The sequence below is a fragment of the Carcharodon carcharias genome, chromosome 5, assembly GCF_017639515.1.
Source record: "Carcharodon carcharias isolate sCarCar2 chromosome 5, sCarCar2.pri, whole genome shotgun sequence".
In the NCBI taxonomy this organism is placed as follows: domain Eukaryota; kingdom Metazoa; phylum Chordata; class Chondrichthyes; order Lamniformes; family Lamnidae; genus Carcharodon; species Carcharodon carcharias.
In genome coordinates, this window is record NC_054471.1 from 122,696,618 (window position 1) to 122,717,300 (window position 20,683).

The following is a 20,683-nucleotide window of genomic DNA, read 5'->3' on the forward strand; positions in this document are numbered from 1 at the left end:
TCTGCACCCAACATCCATATGCATGCGTTCTCTGCAGAGGCACTGAGGCCATCTCTTGTCCTCAATGTGAGATGCTCTGTAGTGCTTTTTATTATATAAAAAAGATAAAAATGCAGTGTTTGTAATAACATTAAATAGTAGCTCTTTCTTGGATTATTTCTTTTTTTGTAAATTTAAAAGCTTTGTGGCCTAATTAGATGAAACAAATTACTCGAGTCATCCAGAATGGTTTGGTGAGTATGACATTTGTCAGCAAGCTTGCTTTGATTAAAAGTTTCAGTATTGCTGACATTAATTCATAACGATTTCCTTCAAACCTCTTGTAATGATGCATCACTTCGTGCTCTTTTAGGAATTAAATTACAAAATGATTGTTTCTGGTTCATAAATTGATGCAAATTGATTTTTAGCTTATTTACAGCTGCTCCCTTCAGACAGATGCAATGACTGATATAAAATCCAGAATTAACATTCAATAAAATGCATTTAAGGTTTGAAAAAGGCTACCATGAAAAAAAAACTGACCTCACTGTACAGAAAAGCTAGGTTGCCTTCAGTAAATTTTTAGCATTACATATTGTGCTGATTGATGATGGATTTCAAGCATATCTGTAAGCACCAGTGCTTGATCCTAGTACTAAATTCCCAAAAAAATGTTCTGCAGTATTGCAATATTAGCCTGTAGGTGATTAATTAGTCAAGTTTGGATGCAGAATTTTAGCTGGGACCCAAATGGGGTAGCTTCAGTCCAGGTATATTCTATTGGAAAAGTTTTGCCCATTAATTAATATCTGACAAATAAAAGCACAACATTTTCAGTTGTCAAGCTATAAGTAGTGGTGGCAGAGAAGTAGAGTTGGTGTTGTCTAGGGTAGCATGTAGGTAAGTTAAAGAGGATGAGATTTGGGTCTGGGCTGGGTACCAGGAAGAATGAGAAAGTGACTATGATAAGTTAGGTGACGGTGAAAGATTGAGAAATTTAAAGATGTATGAGGTTAAGAAAATGAGACTAAAGCAGCAGAGCAATTACATTTGCTCTTGAAAAAAAATCTATGAGCTCCTTATACCTGGAGGTGAGAAGACCTCAGAAATTGTCAAGAGTTTGAGAATGTTTTGCTCCCCAGGAGAATCTTGGAGCAACAGAAGTATTTGGTCATGGAGTGGGATGCAGATTGATTGAAGCAATCCAACCAGATCTGTTATGTGCGCTCAGGTCCAGTATGCACCTAATGCACTGAAACCTGTAAAATTAGAAATATTACACCTTGGAGAGATAGGGCGGGGGTTTCCATTTTTTATTTTACCACATTCCTCTAGGGGATGAATAGACAAACTTTGGGAAATTGATTCAAGATTGGCACTAGCACAGATGGGGATCAACGATCTCTTGTAATTTGTGCGATTTGAGCAGAATTCTAAGGGACTTAAAACAGCATTGTGAAAATGAGGGGGCTATAAATTTTGATGGCTGACATAACTTATTTTAGATTTGGAAAATATTATTAGTTTGTATAAATATATTGACATTGGTCTACTGCATTGAAAATGTGAAAGGTTTTTTGTTCTAATATCTGTCTTTAAAGAAAAATCACTTACATGAATAGTAATTGGCAGAAGAAATTGAGGTTGAATATTAATTAATTTTATTTCTCCCCCTTATAGAACCACCCATGCCAATTGCACCACCCCAACTACTTGGTGTTGGTCCTACATACTTGCTGATCCAACTTAATGCAAATTCAATTATTGGCGACGGCCCTATCATTCTGAAAGAAGTAGAATATTGTATGACCAGTGGATCTTGGACAGAAATCCATGCTGTAAATGCAGCAACCTACAAGCTATGGCATCTGGACCCAGATACAGAATATGAAATCAGAGTTTTGTTGACAAGGCCTGGTGAAGGAGGAACAGGGTTACCAGGTCCCCCACTCATCACTAGAACAAAATGCGCAGGTTAGTCCAATTTAATTTAAAACTACCTGATATTGAACGTATAGATTTTATTGTGAAATTAACAGCAGGAATAAGGTACACATTTTACAAAATGGGAATAATGAGTTAAATGTGCAAAATATTGACACCATGTTAAGAACGTATGTGCTGATAAAATTATAGTCCTGTATCATCTAAATTAGTAAGTGGTGTCACTGCAGTACAAGGATCTAGTTAGTAATGCATTAAAATGAAATATTGGAATTTATTATAATAGAAACATTGATGAAATGAAAATTAATTAATATACTGGAAAGGTGTATGCTGATGAGTCACCAAAACATTTATATCAATACAGTAAAGGTTTCCATGAAAAAAGTTGAGTGCAGATTGAATAGTTCATTTGAAGTCTTTAACTGATCAGATGTTATAAAATTGTCACCATTTCCAGAAGATAGAATTCTGTACCCACCACATGGCACCACTTTATTTACACACCATGCATAAATTTAGGATTTTAAAAATTCCAATATCCCTCTGGTCAAAGTGCAGTACTGTATTTTCTAACACTTTTCTAAGATGACTCTTTCTTTATCTGCTGTTGATATTTTTGTTTTCTCACAGATACACATTGATACATGTAAATGAAAGAGATTCAACCATTCTCAACTGCAGAATATTTTAGAAAGTAAACAAACAATGCAAACTTTCAAATATGTTACATCTGCTGAAAACAAGGTTTCCTTTTCGTATTTTCTTGGACACTTCTGTTCCCCCCATAACGACTAATTCCATTTAAGATTTTAATACTGCTCGAGTATTTAGTGAAGTTTTACCAATACCCATCTGTATTCCTGGACTGAATGCCAGAAAAATAAATTTCAGTCTCCCTATTTATTTATATTTCTGATCCATGTTTCTTTCTCGCAATGTTCCTCACTCTTGCACACTATCTTGTCAACCCTCTACTCTCTATTTTTTCTCTTTTGTTTGTGTCTCTCTGTATCTCTTTTGTGTATTTTAGCATCATTACTGTAGTTCCTTCTAATAATCTGCAAATATGTTTTTGTCCACTGTTATGACATGGCAGATGTTGTGTGCCAGGCGGATGGAATCCACGAGGGAAACTCGATCCCGCTATTACAATGGTTTTGCAATTTGTATTAATTTTGAGATGGGTGCCCTGAAATCAGTAGTAATAAATCCACCAAGACAAGAAACTAAGTTAAACATTTATTAACAAAAAAATTTCAAGCACATACATAGATCTACAAATTACTACTATAATAACTCCTAAAACCCTTAATTAATCTGGCTTCCTGTTACACACCTGTTAAGGCAACAGTAAAAACAAATGGATTTAAATAGATCCAGGCAAGCCAACACAATACCCTGGACAGTAGAATTCAAAGTGGCTTTTCCCAGCTTCAGTTTCTATAGACAACAGCTAATGTACAAATACTGGAGGCTTTTCACACTTCTGGTAGATCTTACAATGCTTTCTCCCTTACACACAGTCTCAGCCTCATCCCCCTTTATACATGTCACTCCCTTTTAATGCAAATTCCATTAGTTCCATATGTCTTTGGAATTTTACTTTTCTCAAATTATAAATCCTTTTATGGTGCTAATATTATCAGTAGCCTTTGAGAAAAATAAGCAAAGTGCTTGGCCTAGTTTCTCTGGCTAGGTGTGAAATCCTACCATCTCTTTGAAATTCAAACTACTCTGAATTGCCTAAAAATGCAAATTCTCCTCACCTCACATTCTAAGACTTCAGCCATATTAAGTATTTAGCATTTCAGACCTAGCTTTTTTGATGAGTCAAAGCCTCCAGACCAGCTGTCTCCAATTCAATTAAATCCCACACAAGCACAGAAACTATCCAAACCCCACTCTTAACCTACTTTTACAATAATATTCCGAGAATTATTATATTTTCGTGACACCACCTCCCCAAAGACCCTCACACAGCCTTTACTGATAATTTATTCTTTCCTCAGAGTGCTAAAATTTGGAACTCATCACTTTCCTTGACCCTTCCTTTTTACTGTTCTTCTCAACATTAAACTCTAGCTTGAAGTCTTTGAATAATTATTTTTTGTTTAGCTTTGTAATTTCCTCTTTTCAAAGTTGATGACCTCTTGCTCTGCGTCTTTGCTTCTCGATAACTTTAAAAAAGAGCCGTGCTTGCATTTTTAAAAAATGGCTGAACTATGTAAGAGGGCTATTTAGTTTCAAAGAAAGCTAGTTGCAATCCTGGTGGAATCATTTGACATCTTGCGTTCAATTATTCATTTTTATGAAGAAATTTAATTACAAACATTACTCCTTGAACAAATTGCCATGCTGATCAGTCATGTGTTTTATCCCTGCTTCAGCTTTGAGTTCCCACACTTTGGCTTTCCTCAGCCATGTTGTTGACAGCAGTTGTCATAGTTTGACAATTATTTTGCTATCATTCTGAATTGACCTGCCTTAAGTTAACTGCATATACTTGCCTATAACTTCAACAGAGTGGATGATCTTTCCCTCTCACTTTACGCATAAAACCTTGTTCTGAAATTCACTATTGGTTATTTCTTCCATTCCATCAATGTAGTAATGTATTTCCCACATTTCTTAAAAGATTTTTTTGTTTTATTTAAGACTTTGTGACTTTAGCAGTTACAGAATTATAGAGCTTTATGTTTAGCAGAGTTTGAGTTTTATGTGTAGGTTAACACATAACTGCTGGCATGTATTATTCAGTGAGGTCTTGATTAGCAACCTGTTATGCTCTGCCCTAATTTGATACAGTTTTGTCAACCACATCTTCTCCATCAACTAGTGCAGTTTCTGATTTTAAAATTTGCATTTGGTGCCATGAACCTTCCCACTAACTCAATCATATAAGACCTAGTTTTGCGCTCTCGCTTGTTACAAAACTTTGAAGTAGGAATTTCCAGGTCAGCACAAAATCTTTACGCAACTGATTAATTTGCTGAAAAGTGACCTTGACTACAAGGGCACAAATGGTAAAGATGCGTAAGGGCTAGTCTGTTCACCTTACTCATCCCTTGGGTGCTCTAATTCTTTCAGCCTAGCTCACAACAGCATTTTTAACATGTTCAAGGTCTACATCTCCACCCCCCTGCTTTGTCGGCTGTTCCAGTCATTTATCATCCTTCGTGTGAAGAAATTCTTTCTGATAGCATCTGATTTAAAATTAACTTCTCACTTTGATATTTATGACTTGAGGTCCTGCTTTCATGGGGTAATATATTTCTGCATCTGTCTCATCTTTGGAAGGTTTCAGGCAACCTATTTAAGACCTGCTGAAATTTGCATAGACTAGCATCTGACTCCATCTGCTTGTCTGACAGCTTGGTTAGTGTGAGCCTGATCGTGATCAATGTCAGTGGTCTTTTTGATCCCAAGTTGATCCTTAAACTCAGTATTCTGTTGATCACCAAGATTATTGAAACTTCACAACATCATCCAACTCCAGCCTTATATTTGTCTCTATAGCTGCTAGATTATCCATGCCTCCTGACGTGACCATTTCAACTCTCCTTGCTGTCTTTTCAGGCTTCATACTACATAAATTCCAACTTGTTCAAGACTCCACAAAAATCCTGTTCTGTACTAAGCTCTGCTTATCCATTGCCCCTGTCTTCGTTATCATTTATTGGCTTCTTATCCTCCAATACTGTGTTATTTTCAGTATTAAGTTTCATATTTAATCTGTAATTAATGCAAATGTTGGTCATAAAGTCACCTCATCAAGGTGACCAGCAGCATTGAGAGGAAAAAAAATCTTGCTGGCATCTTCTTTTCCATCACCCATTTACTGAATCCAGTGTTGACTTTAAAGCATCATCGTGAGGGTTTGCATCCAATTGGAGAAGTCACTAGATTTTGTGGAAATTGGGTGGATGTCTTAAAGAGGGACTGTGCCCTTAAATTTGTGAGCCCCCCTCTGAAAGTCAGGGGAGTGATTTTCTCCACTGATGCAAGTGTGTGCAAAGGACATTAGAAGATTTTGCATCCATTGATGTCTTTTAACTTAAATATTGAACAGTTTTTAAAACGACACTGTTCTTCTTTACGAGCTTTGCAATTTTTGACGCATCTCAGTTACATGAAACTAGATTATTAATTGAAATGGTCTCCAGTGTGCTGAAGCAAAGTTCCTTGGATAAATTCAACATGACAATACACTTCAAGTATATTGTGCCAAGCTTATCCCAAGAAACTATGTAGTTCACTGAATTGCCAGATGCTCTTTTTAATTTGTAAGAAAACATTTATAATCTGCCAGTGACACAGGTTATTCTGGTCTAGGTCATTAAAGACCTGTAGCAAAGCTAAATTGGGTTTCCCAAATGTGATTACTCATCTTTTTTGTGATTGATCCTCTAGTATTTATATAATTAAGTTTTTTAAAAGAAATTGAGAAAATGCTCATTTATAAGAGGGCTAGACATCGCAGTTTATTGGGCCATTTTGAATAATGATAAATGGAAGCATCACCATTAAGATAATAAACTATTAAAGGAGGAGGGAGTACAACCTGCCGAAATAAGGACTTGCTAAATTCTGTGGAGAGCGAAGCAGAGCTGAAGTTTCAGGTTGGTGACCTTTTGCAGGATCAGCAAAATGAAATGTTAACTCTGTTTCTCCTTCCACAGATGCTGCCATACCTGAATATTTTCTGTTTGTTTCACTCCATTTATTCCTCACTATAAAATGGGTGTATTTATCCTTTGGTGATCCCACCCAGTTTCTAGCTATTAACTGGCCTCTGATATTGTAACAAGGGCTTTGTTATTGTCCCTTCTATTCTCTGTCAGTTGCTTCATTTTCCTGATTTAAAAAAAATTTCTCTTTTTCTGCTTCTGGTTTACTTTCCTCTTTTCTACTACATTGGCAGCTTTAACTTTGTCACATAGCACCTTTGTTTCCTTTGTTTTTGATGTAATGCCCTTGTTCATCTGCAGAGTTCTTGGCTTTGTTGCAATTTCTTTTACTCCCAGCAGTAATGCATTTAATTTGTGCCCTTTTCATCTCCAAATAGCTGTGGTTATCGACTCGGAACCATATTTGTTAACATGCTTTCTTTATTGAACTTATTATCTAATGATTTAGAATGCATTTAGGACAACTTTCTGACCCTATCTCCACTTTAATTACATAATTGGTGTCTTACATGCCTACTGTAGATATACAATAACCTGCTCACTGATGCTCAGTTTGAAGCCTGACAGGTATGCTCAGCACCTGACCTCATTACAGCCTTGGTCCAAACATGGACAAAACTGCTGAACTCGAGGTGAGAGTGTTTGTCCTTGACATCAAAGTGTTTGACCAAGTGTGGCATCAAGAAGCCCTAGCAATACGAATCAGGGAAAAATTCTGCACAGTTTGGAGTTGTACCTCCAAAGTACAAAGGAAGGTGATTGTGGTTGTTGGAGGTCAATCAACTCAGTCCAAGGAAATCACTGCAGGAGTTCCTCCTCAGGTTTAGGCCCAAATGCCTTCAGCTGCTTCATCAGTGACCTTCCCTCCATTATAAGGTCAGAAGTGAGGATGTTCGATGATGATTGCACAATGTTCACTACCATTTGTGATTCCTCAGATGCTGAAGCAGTCTCTGTCCTTATGCAAGACCTGGACAACATTCAGACTTGGGCTGATAAGTGGAAAGTAACATTTGTGCCTCACAAGTGCCAGGCAATGATCATCTCCAGCAATAGAGAATCTAACCATCACCCCTTGACACTCAATGACATTACGATCATTGAATCTCCCACTGTTGAAACCCTGAGGGTTACCATTTGAAGAGAAACTGAACTGGGCCAGCCATATTAATACTGTGGCTACAAGAGCAGGTCAGGGGCTAGGAATCCTGTGGTGAGCAACTCGCCTCTTGATTCCCCAAAGCCTGTCCACAAGGCACAAGTCAGAAGTGTAATGGTGCAGCTCCAACAACACTCAAGAAGCCCGACACCATCTAGGAAAAAGCAGCCCGCTTGATTGGCACCACATCTACCACCTTCAACATTCAACCCCTTCACTACCAACACAAGATGCATTGAAGCAACTCACCAAGGATTCTTTGACAGCACCTTCCGAACCTCTACCGCCTAGAAGGGCGAGCAGCACCGCTGCAATTTCTCTCTAAACCATGCATCGTTCTGACTTGGAACTTTCTCACTGTTCAGTGATTATTTTTGGGTTAAAATCCTGAAACTCCCTTCTTCACAGCATGGTGGTGTAGCTACACCAGATGGACTACAGCAGTTCAAGAAGGCAGCTCACCACCACAATTAGGGATGAGCAATAAATGCTAGTTTTGACAGCAATGTTTATATTCTATGAAAGAATTTTTTATAATGCTGGTTATCCTGACTGCAGGCATCAGTTTAGATTTTTGAATGAGATTTAAAATGGGAAGTAGTTTGCAAGGAAATATGTGAAAATTGGTATATAGAAATTTTATGTTAAGTCTCACCTTGTGTTTTGTTTCTGTGAATTTTTTGAGATCCTTCATTTGGAGCAATTTATATGCTAATTAGCCTTGTATATGATAAATCTGCATAGCTATGGGGGCTAGTTTTCCTCAGAACTAGTAATTTCTCTAGATCAAGAAAAAGAATGAAGCCTTTCTTTGGAGATTCAGACTTTGAGGGTTCTCTCCCCATCAGTGCTGCAAGACCTGCAGGATACTTCTAGCAGTTTCTGTTTTTATTTGACGTTAATTACTAGTTGTGTGTGTATATACAGTAGACAGGGTAAACACCAACTGCATCATCAAAGTGGAGATAGGATCATAGAAAGTAATCCAAAGTAATGCATTCTAAATCATTAGATTACAAGTTAAACGAAGAGAATGTTGTACCAGATTTGGTTCCTAAGGGAGTGAGATGAATCAATGCCTACAGTTGACCCAGGCTCACTGGAATTATTTTAATGAGGTGACCTATGACCCACTTCAATTTCCAGATTTGACTATCTAAATGGGTGGGACGATTCAGAGGTATTCCAAACACCTCTGCTGACCATAATTTGCATGGGAATCCAAGGGTGGGCCGAGTATTGAAAGGAACATTTATAAAGCTTTAAAACTCATCCCCCTCTGCAGCCCAAACCTTTGCTCCCCAGAATAATCATTAAATTGGGACGTTATGTCTAACAGCCAACAAGAGTTCTTGATTTTGGTGGCCTGGCCTGATCTTGCATGCCTGAGAAACTTGTAGCTGCGCCTCACTTTGCAGACCATTTCTGTCAGCATCAAGCAGTGTCAATAGCTCTGGAAAAGAAATCCTCCACTCCAAGGCATTGTTTAGCATCACAGTTAGAATGGAGGGAGAGGAAGGAGATGGGGGTTGGGTGGCTGAGAAACAAAGGCTTTCTCAAACCTTTTATTACTTAACCTTATCAGCAAAGCTGCTGACTCGAAGAAGCTATTTTGGCTCCCATGCTAATCAGATTCATGGAGGTGGAAATTGGTGGCCTTAGTGACAGTGTGGATATGTGGTTCAAAGCTCATCTCACAGTTAGATATGGGACCGAAATTGCTAACAGCCTGGTTCAGCTTCAGGCGTTTGACAGTGAGATGACTCGTTTTTCCAATATCTAATCTAGAATAGAACTGTTGTCAGTAAGTTTGTAAATTGCACCGATATCCACAAACTGGTACCAAAGTTACATAATTGTGGGAAATGTATCAGTTACTAGCATTGTGGAAATATTCTGAACTTTGCCTCTCCCACAAAACAAGAGCCATCTGCTTTCTTTACCTTATGAATGGATTGACTACTTTTTTTATTCATGCACAGAATGTGGACATTGCTTTGTGCTTTTTTAAAATTCATTTTTGGGATATGAACGTTGCTGGCAAGGCAGCATTTATTGCTCACCCCGAATTGCCCTTGAAGCTGGTAGTGAGCCACCATCTTGAGCCACTTTAGTCGTGATGAAAGTACACCCACAATGCTGTTAGGAAGGGAGTTGCTGGAATTTGACCCAGCAATAGTGAAGGAACGGTGATATATTTCCAAGACAGGTTGGTGTGTGACTTAGAGAGGAAATTGCAGGTGGTGGTTTTCCTATGCACCCATTACCCTTGTCCTTTTAGGTGATAGAGATTGCAAGTTTGGAAGCTGCTGTTGAACAAGCACTGGTGAGTTGATGCAGTGACCACCTAGATGGTACACAATTGCAATCATGATGCGCAGATGGTGAAGGGAGTGAATATCTAAGGTTGTGGATCAGGTGGCGATCAATTGGGCTGCTTCATTCTCAAAGCTGTTAAAGTTCTTGAGTGTTGGAGCTGAATTCATCCAGGCCAGTGGAGAGTATTCCATCACACTCCTGACTTATGCCTTGTAGGTGGTAGACAGGCTTTAGAAAGCCAGGAGTTGAGCTTCTCACCACAAATTACCCAGCCCTTGTCACAGTAGCATTTATATGGTTGGTCCTTTTAGGTTACTGGTCAATAGTGACCCCCAGGATATTGATAGAGAATTCACTGATGATAATTGCATTGAATGTCAAGGGGAGATGTTTAGATTCTCATTTGTTGGAGTTGGTTGTTACCCAACACTTGGTGGCGTGAATGTTACTTGCCACTTATCAGCCCAAGCCTGAATGTTATCTGGGTCTTGCAGCATGTCGGCACAGTCTGCTTCAGTATCTGAGGAGTTGTGAATGGTACTGAACATTGGGCAATCATCAGCGAAGATCCCCACTTCTGACTTTATGATGGATGGAAGGTCATTGATGGAAGCGGCTGAAGATGGTTGAGCCTAGGACACTACCCTGAGGAACGCCTGCAGTGATGTCCTTAGCCTAAAGCTACTATTCTAAGTGAGGAGTATAACAGCAATTTGGAGACACACTGAATTGATGTTGATGCTACCTCAGATATGCGCACACCCATGAATAATTACACTTCCTGTACCTAGGAACAGTACCTCAGCGAGCCCAAGAAACAACAAGGAACTCGCTGATATCAACATTTATTAAAATCTTTCTTTAGTTTGCTGTGCCACGTATATTCAATGCTTTGGAGATGCACATGGTAATTGGAAAGGGAGCAAGCTCAATTTTGCCTCGTCGTGAATATCTAAGATAGGTTGCATCAGTTGCAGCCTTTACAAAGTAGATGGAAACCCAAGGAGTGTCTGTTGCAAGTTTTGAAACCAAGGTTTTTTTTGATTTTTTTTCTATTTTTAAGAGTCAAAAGCCAGAGGAAATGAATTAGGAAAAGATATGAACCCCAAGCTCCCAAGTAAATGTAGAGAGAACCAGTGAAACATTATTTGGAATATAAACACTTGTCAAGAAGGCCAATAAGGAACTTTTTTTTTAAAACCGAAATGACAACACTTTAATGGGCCTCATTGGCATCCTTGAAGTTTTAGCAAGTGTTTTTCCACTGCAGCACCAGATTAGAAGAAGATTTGAAACTGTGCAATGGATGCAGTGTTTGTTAAACCAAGTACAAAACATTTATGGGCAAAGTTGACCAGATTTAATATGTAGTCTGAATACAGTGCCTTACTGACTCCCCAGTCTTGTACGTAACTGCATTTCTAAACTAGAAGGATATTTAAGTCATACTATTGTTCCAGTTGCAGAACCATAATCTCACTAGTTCTTTACTCAAATAGTCAATGAGATAAGTTGCTGGTCGAATTTTGGACTCATCCCAATTCTCCCTGATCTTTGAAATGATAATCAGGACTGAAATGCATTCAGATTACATGTTTGACGCCGCCCATGTTGTCTGCTGTACCATGACACATTTTGTACATAATGCAACATGCGTGATATTGCAGACAGAATATTCACTCGATTGTAGGACTATATTTTCATGCAAAAATTGCTGAATTAGATCCAAGCGATCTGCTAACCCAAATAAATTGGGGGAACTTATGATGAAAATTGCTAAGAATTCATCATAACAATCCCTGTTACCAGTTCACCTGTTCTATGTATTCATTAATGATGCATTGTATTACAATTGTGTCTATTCTGAGCACTTCTGAAAGAATTGTAGTGTTCCTTTTCTCTGCTTGATGAGTGCCAGCATACCTGGGAGCTTTGCCTTTGAGAGGACTGCCACATTTGTGATTTTGTCCTTTGATGAGATGGCAACAATGTACCGCAGATAGTGAAAATGAAAGCTGTTGTGCTTCCTTCCTTTTATAGCTGTAAGCTATCCATGTTACTCAGCCATACAGCAAGGTGCTGAGAACACAGGCCTCAAAGCCACATCTTAGTCCTGAGATTCTGTTTGATATTCCATGCATATTTTGAGAGTTGGCCAAAGGTGGGAGCATCTTTCCCAATGCATTTACCAGTTTTCCATCAAAAGACAGATTGTCTCTCGCCTTGGACTCAAGGTAGCAGAAATTGCAAACCACTTCCAGAGGGGTGTTATTAAGTGTGACCAGGGCCAAAGATGTTACACCCTGTCCCATGCCCATGGTTTTCTATATCTACATAGGCAGAGAAAGTTAAGGGCATGGGGGGGAGGCAATCCAGGAGTCCTTGTAGCCTTGTGCAGCATCATCTATGGAGAGGAGTTCTCTGATCAAGACGTGCTGTATTTTTGTCTTTGCTTTCAGTCCGGATAGATTGTAGAGCCTGCCATCTGACTATGCAAGTAAACTCCTTTCATATTTGCAGGGAAGGCAAAGGTCAGGAGCACGGTGAAGAAGATTTTTTCTTTTTATTCAATCACGGGGTGTGGGCTTCGCTGGCTGGGCCAGCATTTATTGCCAATCCCTAGTTGCCTTTGAGAATGTGGTGGTGAGCTCCCTTCTTGAATTGCTGCAGTCCATGTGGTGTAGGTACACCCACAGTGCTGTTAGGAAGGGAGTTCCAGGATTTTGACCCAGTGACAGTGATGTAACTGTGATATAATTCCAAGTCAGGATGTTGAGCGACTTGGAAGGGAACATCCTGGTGATGGGGTTCCCATCTATCTGCTGTTCTTGTTCTCCTAGGCGATAGTGGTTATGGGTTTGGAAGGTGCTCTCTAAGGAGCCTTGGTGAATTCCTGCAGTGCATGTTGTAGATGATACACGCTGCTGCTACTGTGCGTCAGTCGTGGAGGGAGTGAATGTGGATGGGGTGCCAATCAAGCGGGTTGCTTTGTCCTGGAAGGTGTCAAGCTTCTGGAGTATTGTGGGAGCTGCATTATCCAGGCAAGTGGGGAATATTCCATCACACTCCTGACTTGTGCCTTGAAGATGGTGTACAGGCTTTGGGGAGTCAGGCAGTTAGTTGCTCGTCACAGGATTCCTAGCCTCTGACCTGCTCTTTTAGTCACGGTATTTATATGGCTAGTCCAGTTCAGTTTCTGGTCAATGATAACCCCCCAGGATGTTGATAGTTGGGGATCTCGTGATGGTAGTGCCATTGAACGTCAAGCGGCAATGGTTAGATTCTCTCTTGTTGGGGATGGTCATTGCTTGGCACTTCTATGGCGTGAGTGTTACTTGCCACTTGTCAGCCTAAGTCGAATATTGTCCAGGTTTTGCTGCATTTGAACATGGACTGCTTCAGTATCTGAAGAGTCACGAATGGTGCTGAACATTGCTCAATCATCAGCGAATATCCCCATTTCTGACCTTCTGACAGAGCAGCTGAAGATGGTTGGACCTAGGATATTACCCTGAGGAACTCCTGCAGTGATGTCCTGGAGCTGAAATGGTGACCTCCAACAACCACAGCCACCTTCCTTTTTGCTAGGTATGACCCAACCAATGAGAGTTTCCCCCCTGATTCCCATTGACTCGAGTTTTACTAGGGCTCCTTGATGCCACACTCGGCCAAATACTGCCTTGATGTCAAGGGCAGTCACTCTCACCTCACCTCGGAAGTTCAGCTCTTTTGTCCATGTTTGAACCAAGGCTGTAATGAAGTCAGGAGCTGAGTGGCACTGGCGGAACCCAAACTGGGCATCATCGAGCAGGTTATTGCTAAGCAAGTGCTGCTGATAGCACTGTTGATGACCCCTTCCATTACTTTATTGATGATCGAGAGTAGACTGATGGGGCAGAATTGGCTGGGTTGGATTTGTCCTGCTTTTTGCATACGGAACTTGCCTAGGCAATTTTTCACATAGCCAGGTAGATGCAAGTGTTGTAGCCGTACTGGAACAGCTTGTCTAGGGGCATGGCAAGTTCTAGAGTACAAGTCTTCAGTACTATTGCTGGAATATTGTTAAGGCCCATAGCCTTTGCACTATCCTGTGCCTTCAGCCGTTTCTTGATAGCACCTGGAGTGACTCGCATCTGTGATGCTAGGGATCTCCAGAGGAGGCAGAGATGGACCATCCACTTCTGGCTGAAGATTGTAGCAAATGTTTCAGCCTTATCTTTTTCACTGATGTACTGGGCTCCCCCGTCATTGAGGATGGGGATATTTGTGGAGTCTCCTCTTCCCTTGTTGTTTAATTGTCCAACTCCATTCACGATTGGGTGTGGCAGGACTGCAGAGCTTAGATCTGATCCGTTGGTTGTGGCATCGCTTAGTTCTGTCTACCACTTGCTGCATATGCTGTTTGGCATGCAAGTACTCCTGTGTAATAGCTTCACCAGGTTGACACCTCATTCTTAGGTATGCCTGGTGCTGCTGCTGGCATGTCCTCCTGCACTCTTCGTTCATGCCAAGCAAAGTGGGGGCTAGGACACAGCCTTGTTTCACTCCACTTCTTTCAGTCTGAAGCTCCCACCTCTATAGCGATTCTATAATTAACAGAAAAATAAAATGGAAAAATGGTTGGAAATGAAAGGGGTTATCCCATGATTCTGTACTCCCAGGAGGGAGCAGTGCTCACAAGACATAATGCTGAGACTTTCCAAGTGTGCATTTGTGAGAACTACATTGCAGAATCACCCTAAATTCTTCAAAATACACTTTCCTGCTCTTGACTTTTTGCTTCATGTCAGTATTGTCTAAAATGGCAATAGAAACTGAGAATGTTCAAATATAGTGTAATTTGTTACAATTGGACATACGAACAAGGAATAGGAGGAGGCCATTCAACCCCTCGAGCCTGCTCCGCCATTTAAAAAGATCATGCCTGATTTGCATCCCGGCTGCCCCCTCGCTTACCAAGAATCTATCCACTTCTGCCTTAAAAATATTCAAACTCTGCTTCCACCGCCTTTTCAGGAAGAGAATTCCAAAGACTTATGACCATCTGAGAGAGAAAACTTCAACTCATCTCTTTTAAATGGACAACCCCTTATTTTTTAACAGTGACCCCTAGTTCTAGATTTTCCAACAAGACAAAACTTCCTCTCCACATCCACCCTGTCAATTCCCCTCAGGATTTTATATGTTTCAATCAAGTCGCATTTTACTCTTCTAAACTCCAGCAGATACAAGCCTAGCCTTTCCAACCTTTCCTCATAAGACAACCCACCCATTCCAGGTATTAGTCAGGTAAACCTTCTCTGAACTTAACATCCTTCCTTAAATAAGGCGACTAATAGTTATACAGTACTCCAGATGTGACCTCACTAATGCTTTGTACAACTGAAGCACAACCTCCCTACTTTTGTCTTTCATTCCCCTTGCAATAAATGATAACATTCTGTTAACTTTCCTAATTACTTGCTGTACCTGCATACTAGCCTTTTGCGATTCAAAACACAGGTCCCTCTGCATCTCAGAGCTCTGCAATCTCTCGCCATTTAGATAATATGCCTCTTTAATTCTTTCTGAAAAATGGGCAATTTCACATTTTTTCAAATTATACTCCATTTGCCAGATTTTTTCCCACTCTCTTAACCTATCTATATCTTTTTGTAGCCTCCTTATGCTCTCTTCACAACTTACTTTCCTACCTATCTTTGTGTCATCAACAAATTTGGCAACTATCCCATGCATCCTATCATCGAAGACATTTATATGAATTGTTAACAGTTGAGGTCCCAGCACTGATCACTGTGGCACACCACTTGCTACGTCTTCCCAACCTGAAAAATATCCATTTATGCCTACTGTGCTTCCTGTTAGCCAGTTAATCGTCTATCCATGCCAATATATTACCCCATATACCATGAGCTTTTATTTTCCACAATAACTTTTAATGCAGCACTTTTTCAAATGCCTTCTGGAAATCTAAGTACAGTGCATCCACCCGTTCCCCTCTTTCCACAGCACTTGTTACTTCCTCAAAGAACTCCAATAAGTTAGTTAAACATGATTTTCCTTTCACATAACCATGTTGACTCTGCCTGATTACCTTGAACTTATCCAAGTGCCCTGCTATTGCATCTTTAATAACAGCTTTGAAAATTTTCCCCATGACAAATGTTAAGCTAACTGGCCTGTAGTTTCCTGCTTTCTGTGTCTCCCTTTTTGAATAAAAGAGTTATATTTGCTATCTTCCAATCTAATGGAACCTTGCCCGAATCTAGGGAGTTTTGGAAAATTAAAACCAATGCATCAACTATCTCACTAGCCACTTCTTTTAAGATCCTAGGATGAAGTCCATCAGGACCCAGGCACTTGTCAGCCCACAGCTCCAACAATTTACTCCGTCCCACTTCTCTGGTGATTGTAATTTTCCTGAGTTTCTCCCTCCCTTCCATTTCCTGACTTATAGCTACTTCTGGGATGTTACTTGTATCCTTTATTGTGAAGAATGATGCAAAATACCTGTTCAATTCACCTGCCATTTCCTTGATTTCCATTATGAATTCTCCAGACTCACTTTCTATAGGAACAAAACTCTCACTGTGTTAATTTGTTTTTTTTTTAAATATTTATAGAAACTCTTACTATCTGTTTATATTTCTGGCTAGCTTCCTCTCGTACGTGTAAGTTTTCCCTCCATATTAATCTTTTAGTCATCTTTTGCTGTTCCTTATATTCTGTACAGGCTTCTGGCCTTCCACCACCTTTTTCTTTAAGTTTGATACTGTCTTTAAACTTTCTAGTTAACCACGGATGGTATGTCTACCCTTGGACTTTTTCTTACTCGTTGGAATGTATCCTGTATATTCTGAAATATCCCATTAAATGTTTGCTACTGCATCTCTATTGACCTATCCTTTAACCTAATTTGCCAATTCAGTTTAGCCAACTTTGCTTTCACGCCCTCACAATTGCCATTATTTAAGTTTAAAAATATAGTCTTGGACCCACTTCTCTCTCCCTCAAACTGAACCTAAAATTCAAGCACATTATGGTCACTGCTAACTAGGGGCGCCTTCACTATGAGATCATTAATTAATCCCATCTCGTTGCGCAATACCAGGTCTAGTATAGCCTGCTCTCTGGTTTCAGAAAGCAGCAGGAACTGAAGGAAACCCATCACATCAAAATTGGGCAGAAAAGAGATGGAAGGCATAATGAAAGAGACCAGTCAGACAGAATGCTGTTAAAACAAAAGAGCAGAATAGTAAATTGGTGAATGAGTTGGGAAAATGCTTGCAGAAAGAAGCATTCAGCAAAATATTTGTTAATTTGGTGTGCTTTCTCATACAGATTTATGCTGGAAAATAACAGTTTACAGAAAAAAAATGATACAGTTGGTGTTGCTGTTGTATTTCATCTTGGTGTGATTGTTGTCAATTTCTTATATTATTATAAAATTGAATTATGGTCTTTCTCTAATGGTGATTTCACCTGGGCCACTGGTTCCATCTGTCCTTGTGCTGAATTAATTTGCTTTGGTAGTTGTATTGGTGTCCTGAGTTGATCTTGATGAAATGTAGTTATATGCATTGAAGGTACTACTTCCTACCAGGTAAGTCATCGTGGTTTGTCACTTTTTACATTGGCTTTCCTTTTCGGTCATCATTTTTGTTTTGGGTGCTGCACACAGTGAAGTAGTAAAGTTTTAGCTATCTCCAATCAATTTTTGACCAAGTTTCCAAGATTGATTATCAATTGCAATCAGCCTCTAGGCATCTATGTGGGCTCCAGTAAGATTAAATTTGCACTTCTGGCTCACTTTGAATTTATATAAAATATCACCTCAAAATAGTTTGAAGAACCATTGGTAATTTTCTGATTATTTCAGCATAAAAAATGTTGAGCCATTTTTAAAAAATTGTTCTGAATCGGCGTTTGAGAGTCACCCAAGACTTAAAAGTACAAGCTATGATTACTTTTTTGGAACTTACCAAGTCAGTTAACATACATATTTGCTTAAGTTAACTGCACAGTTCATATATTGTAAATGGAATATGAAATGTTTGAAGCATCAACCTTCTTATTATACATGTAGAAAGTAAAGTTACACATCTGTGGTGACCCTTCTATCGAAGTAAAAAAGTTTCCAGAGGCAACGCGTAAAACATTTTTGTAATTACTGTGGGTGGAATCATCCCAGATTTGCAATAAGTGCAGCAGCGGGCAGAAGAAAGAATGTTCTACCCACCGGCCACAACGGTGGCTTTTGACGCCACGTTGTCCCAATCCTGCCTCCTTAATCCTGCATTCCCAAGAAATGCGGCATTTTGCTGATGGGCAGGCTCCAATTTGCCCGCCATGCTGTCACCTTGCCACTTCCTCATGCCAGGTGCTATATTTAAAGTGCAGCTGAGCGCACACCTCCCAGTGCATCCAGCCTAGGACTACTGCACAGAGGACATGGCCCTGAAAGGCAAGAAGACTGCAGCACCCGATTGAGTGACACATCCCTGGAATGTCTTTTGGATGCCGTGGAGGCCCACGGTGATGTCCTCTACCCCTGCTCTGGTCACAGGAGGGGCAGCAACATCACCAAATCTGGCTTGGGAGGCAGTGGTCAGTGACAACGCCTGGCAAAAGAAGATAGCCACCCATTGCTCAAACAGGATGAATAATCATTCCCGTTCCACCAGGATAAGCCACTCTTGTCATCACTCTCAACTCTCACACTTGCAAATCCATCACACATCCAAAGGGATCTTACCCACTGCCAGTTCAAGGGACATCACCATTCACTCTCTCTTGCACTCCTTCATCACCCTCATCCCATCCATGGCACCACTGACCACCCACACATGCCAGGCATCCTTCTCATCTGGCCTTGCAGGTGTCCTGCTTACACTCTCTCTCTCTGTACTCATGCAGGACAAGCTGGCACGCAACAAAAGGGAGAGGTCGCTGACTGGTGGAGGAATGGCTGAAATCAAGGTCCTCACGGACTTTGAAAATAATCATCCAGCTGGCCAGCAAGGATCTGGACAATTCCTGTGCTGACAGTGAGGTCACTGTTGCTCTACCAAGTGAGGATCCAGCTGTGCAACATCCATCATGCAACCATCCTGTGAGTGATGTGTCCTGATTCACAGCCACTTATCTCTCCTTGCTTTCGTAGGCATATCTGAGCAACAGCTGAGGGAGCCCACTATCCAGGACCTCAACTCAAGCCCCAAAGACATCTCAGAAGAGGAATCTGTTGAAGACCTGTCACAGTGCTCACCCACACCCTCCACTAGCGCAGCTTTTGTGTCACCTCGGTTTCACAATCTGGTGAGTACATGGCACTGTCTGATCCACAGCAGGCGGAGGCAGGGCCTTCCCAGGCCTCTGGCACACGGAGGACTGCTGGAGGCCAGAAACTGCTGAGTCTGAGTCAGATGACGAACCTCTAGACTCGGTCATAGCTCAGTTGCTGGGGCTGCAAAGGCAAGCTCGGAAACATCGGGAAGCAATGTCCACTGCACTTCTCAGAATGCAAGGCCTGATAGAATCCATCCGCCTTCAGTCTGCGGTGATAGCGCGGCATGCCAATGCACCGAGGTCAACACTGGCAGGATAGCAGCCCCCATGGAGACCTTGGTCCAGGGCAAGAGCCTTGCACTGATGCGTGGGCTGAACTCCATCACTGACTCCATAGTTGGCTTCCAACAGTGTTAACCTGAGAGGGGTGCGAGGCAGCTCAATCTCACTCCAGCTTCCCCTTCTCCTCAAGGAGTCAGCCAGGCACCCTTGGGAACCCATTGGGAGGATTTTCAGGTGCACACCCCAGGGCCATCCACCCAGGTGGCACTGAGAGAATCCGGCCCATCTGAATGCCCTCTTCCTGTGACCCCCTATAGCTCCAGCTCCACAGGCTGAGGATGGTGCCACTGCCACACAGCAGGACCTCGATATCAGGCACGGGCCCTCCACATCTAAGCCCTCCAAGGGGTGCTTGTCAAGGTCATCACTGAGGGGGTGTTGCAGTCAGCGGGCTGCCTCCACGTCTGCTATGGATGTCACGGGAGAACCAAGACAGTGGCAGAACTAGAAGGTTAAGATGTAGTTGCACAGCTTGGGCATAGGTGTTAATCACTTGTACATAATGTTCACTTTGTTAATAAACTCCCAAGAAGGTCGCCTTGTAAAAAGCTTCTTGTTCTGATGAGCAGTGTCCATGTCGCTCAGATGTGAAACCTTAGTCCCTGCATAAGATAAAGGCAGGTGTCTCAGTCCAGGGTCTCCTCCCTGTGCTTTGCGCAACCTTCCCAGCACACTGATGTTGCGCCTTCACTGTTACTGGTCACATCAGTCATGCCTGTACCTTGATGGGGCTTGTCATAGCTCCAGAATATCCTGGGCTGGCAGCAGAGTTCCGTCATTCTCTCTATGTGCTCCCAGCACCTTTGAGGTGCAGCTGGGCCCCCATCTCATCAACATGTGTATCCGGTGACCGTGAAGTCAGCGGTCCTGAAGAGTTCAACTCTCAAAGAATGCCAAAGGATCAGGATAAGCTAAAGCTTCCCTGCTGCATCTCCATGATATGACCTTGTTCACAGAG

At 41.1% G+C, this 20,683-nt stretch overlaps 1 protein-coding gene across 6 annotated transcripts in view; it reads left to right on the forward strand.

The window, feature by feature from the left end:
* ptprk (protein tyrosine phosphatase receptor type K) overlaps positions 1-20,683 on the forward strand; it is a 673,497-nt gene that overhangs the window by 332,930 nt on the left and 319,884 nt on the right. For all 6 annotated transcript variants that reach the window (XM_041187665.1, XM_041187666.1, XM_041187669.1 and 3 more), the window contains exon 7: positions 1,663-1,956. In XM_041187665.1, the coding sequence (XP_041043599.1) occupies positions 1,663-1,956 (294 nt within the window). The remainder of the gene's footprint in view (positions 1-1,662; positions 1,957-20,683) is intronic.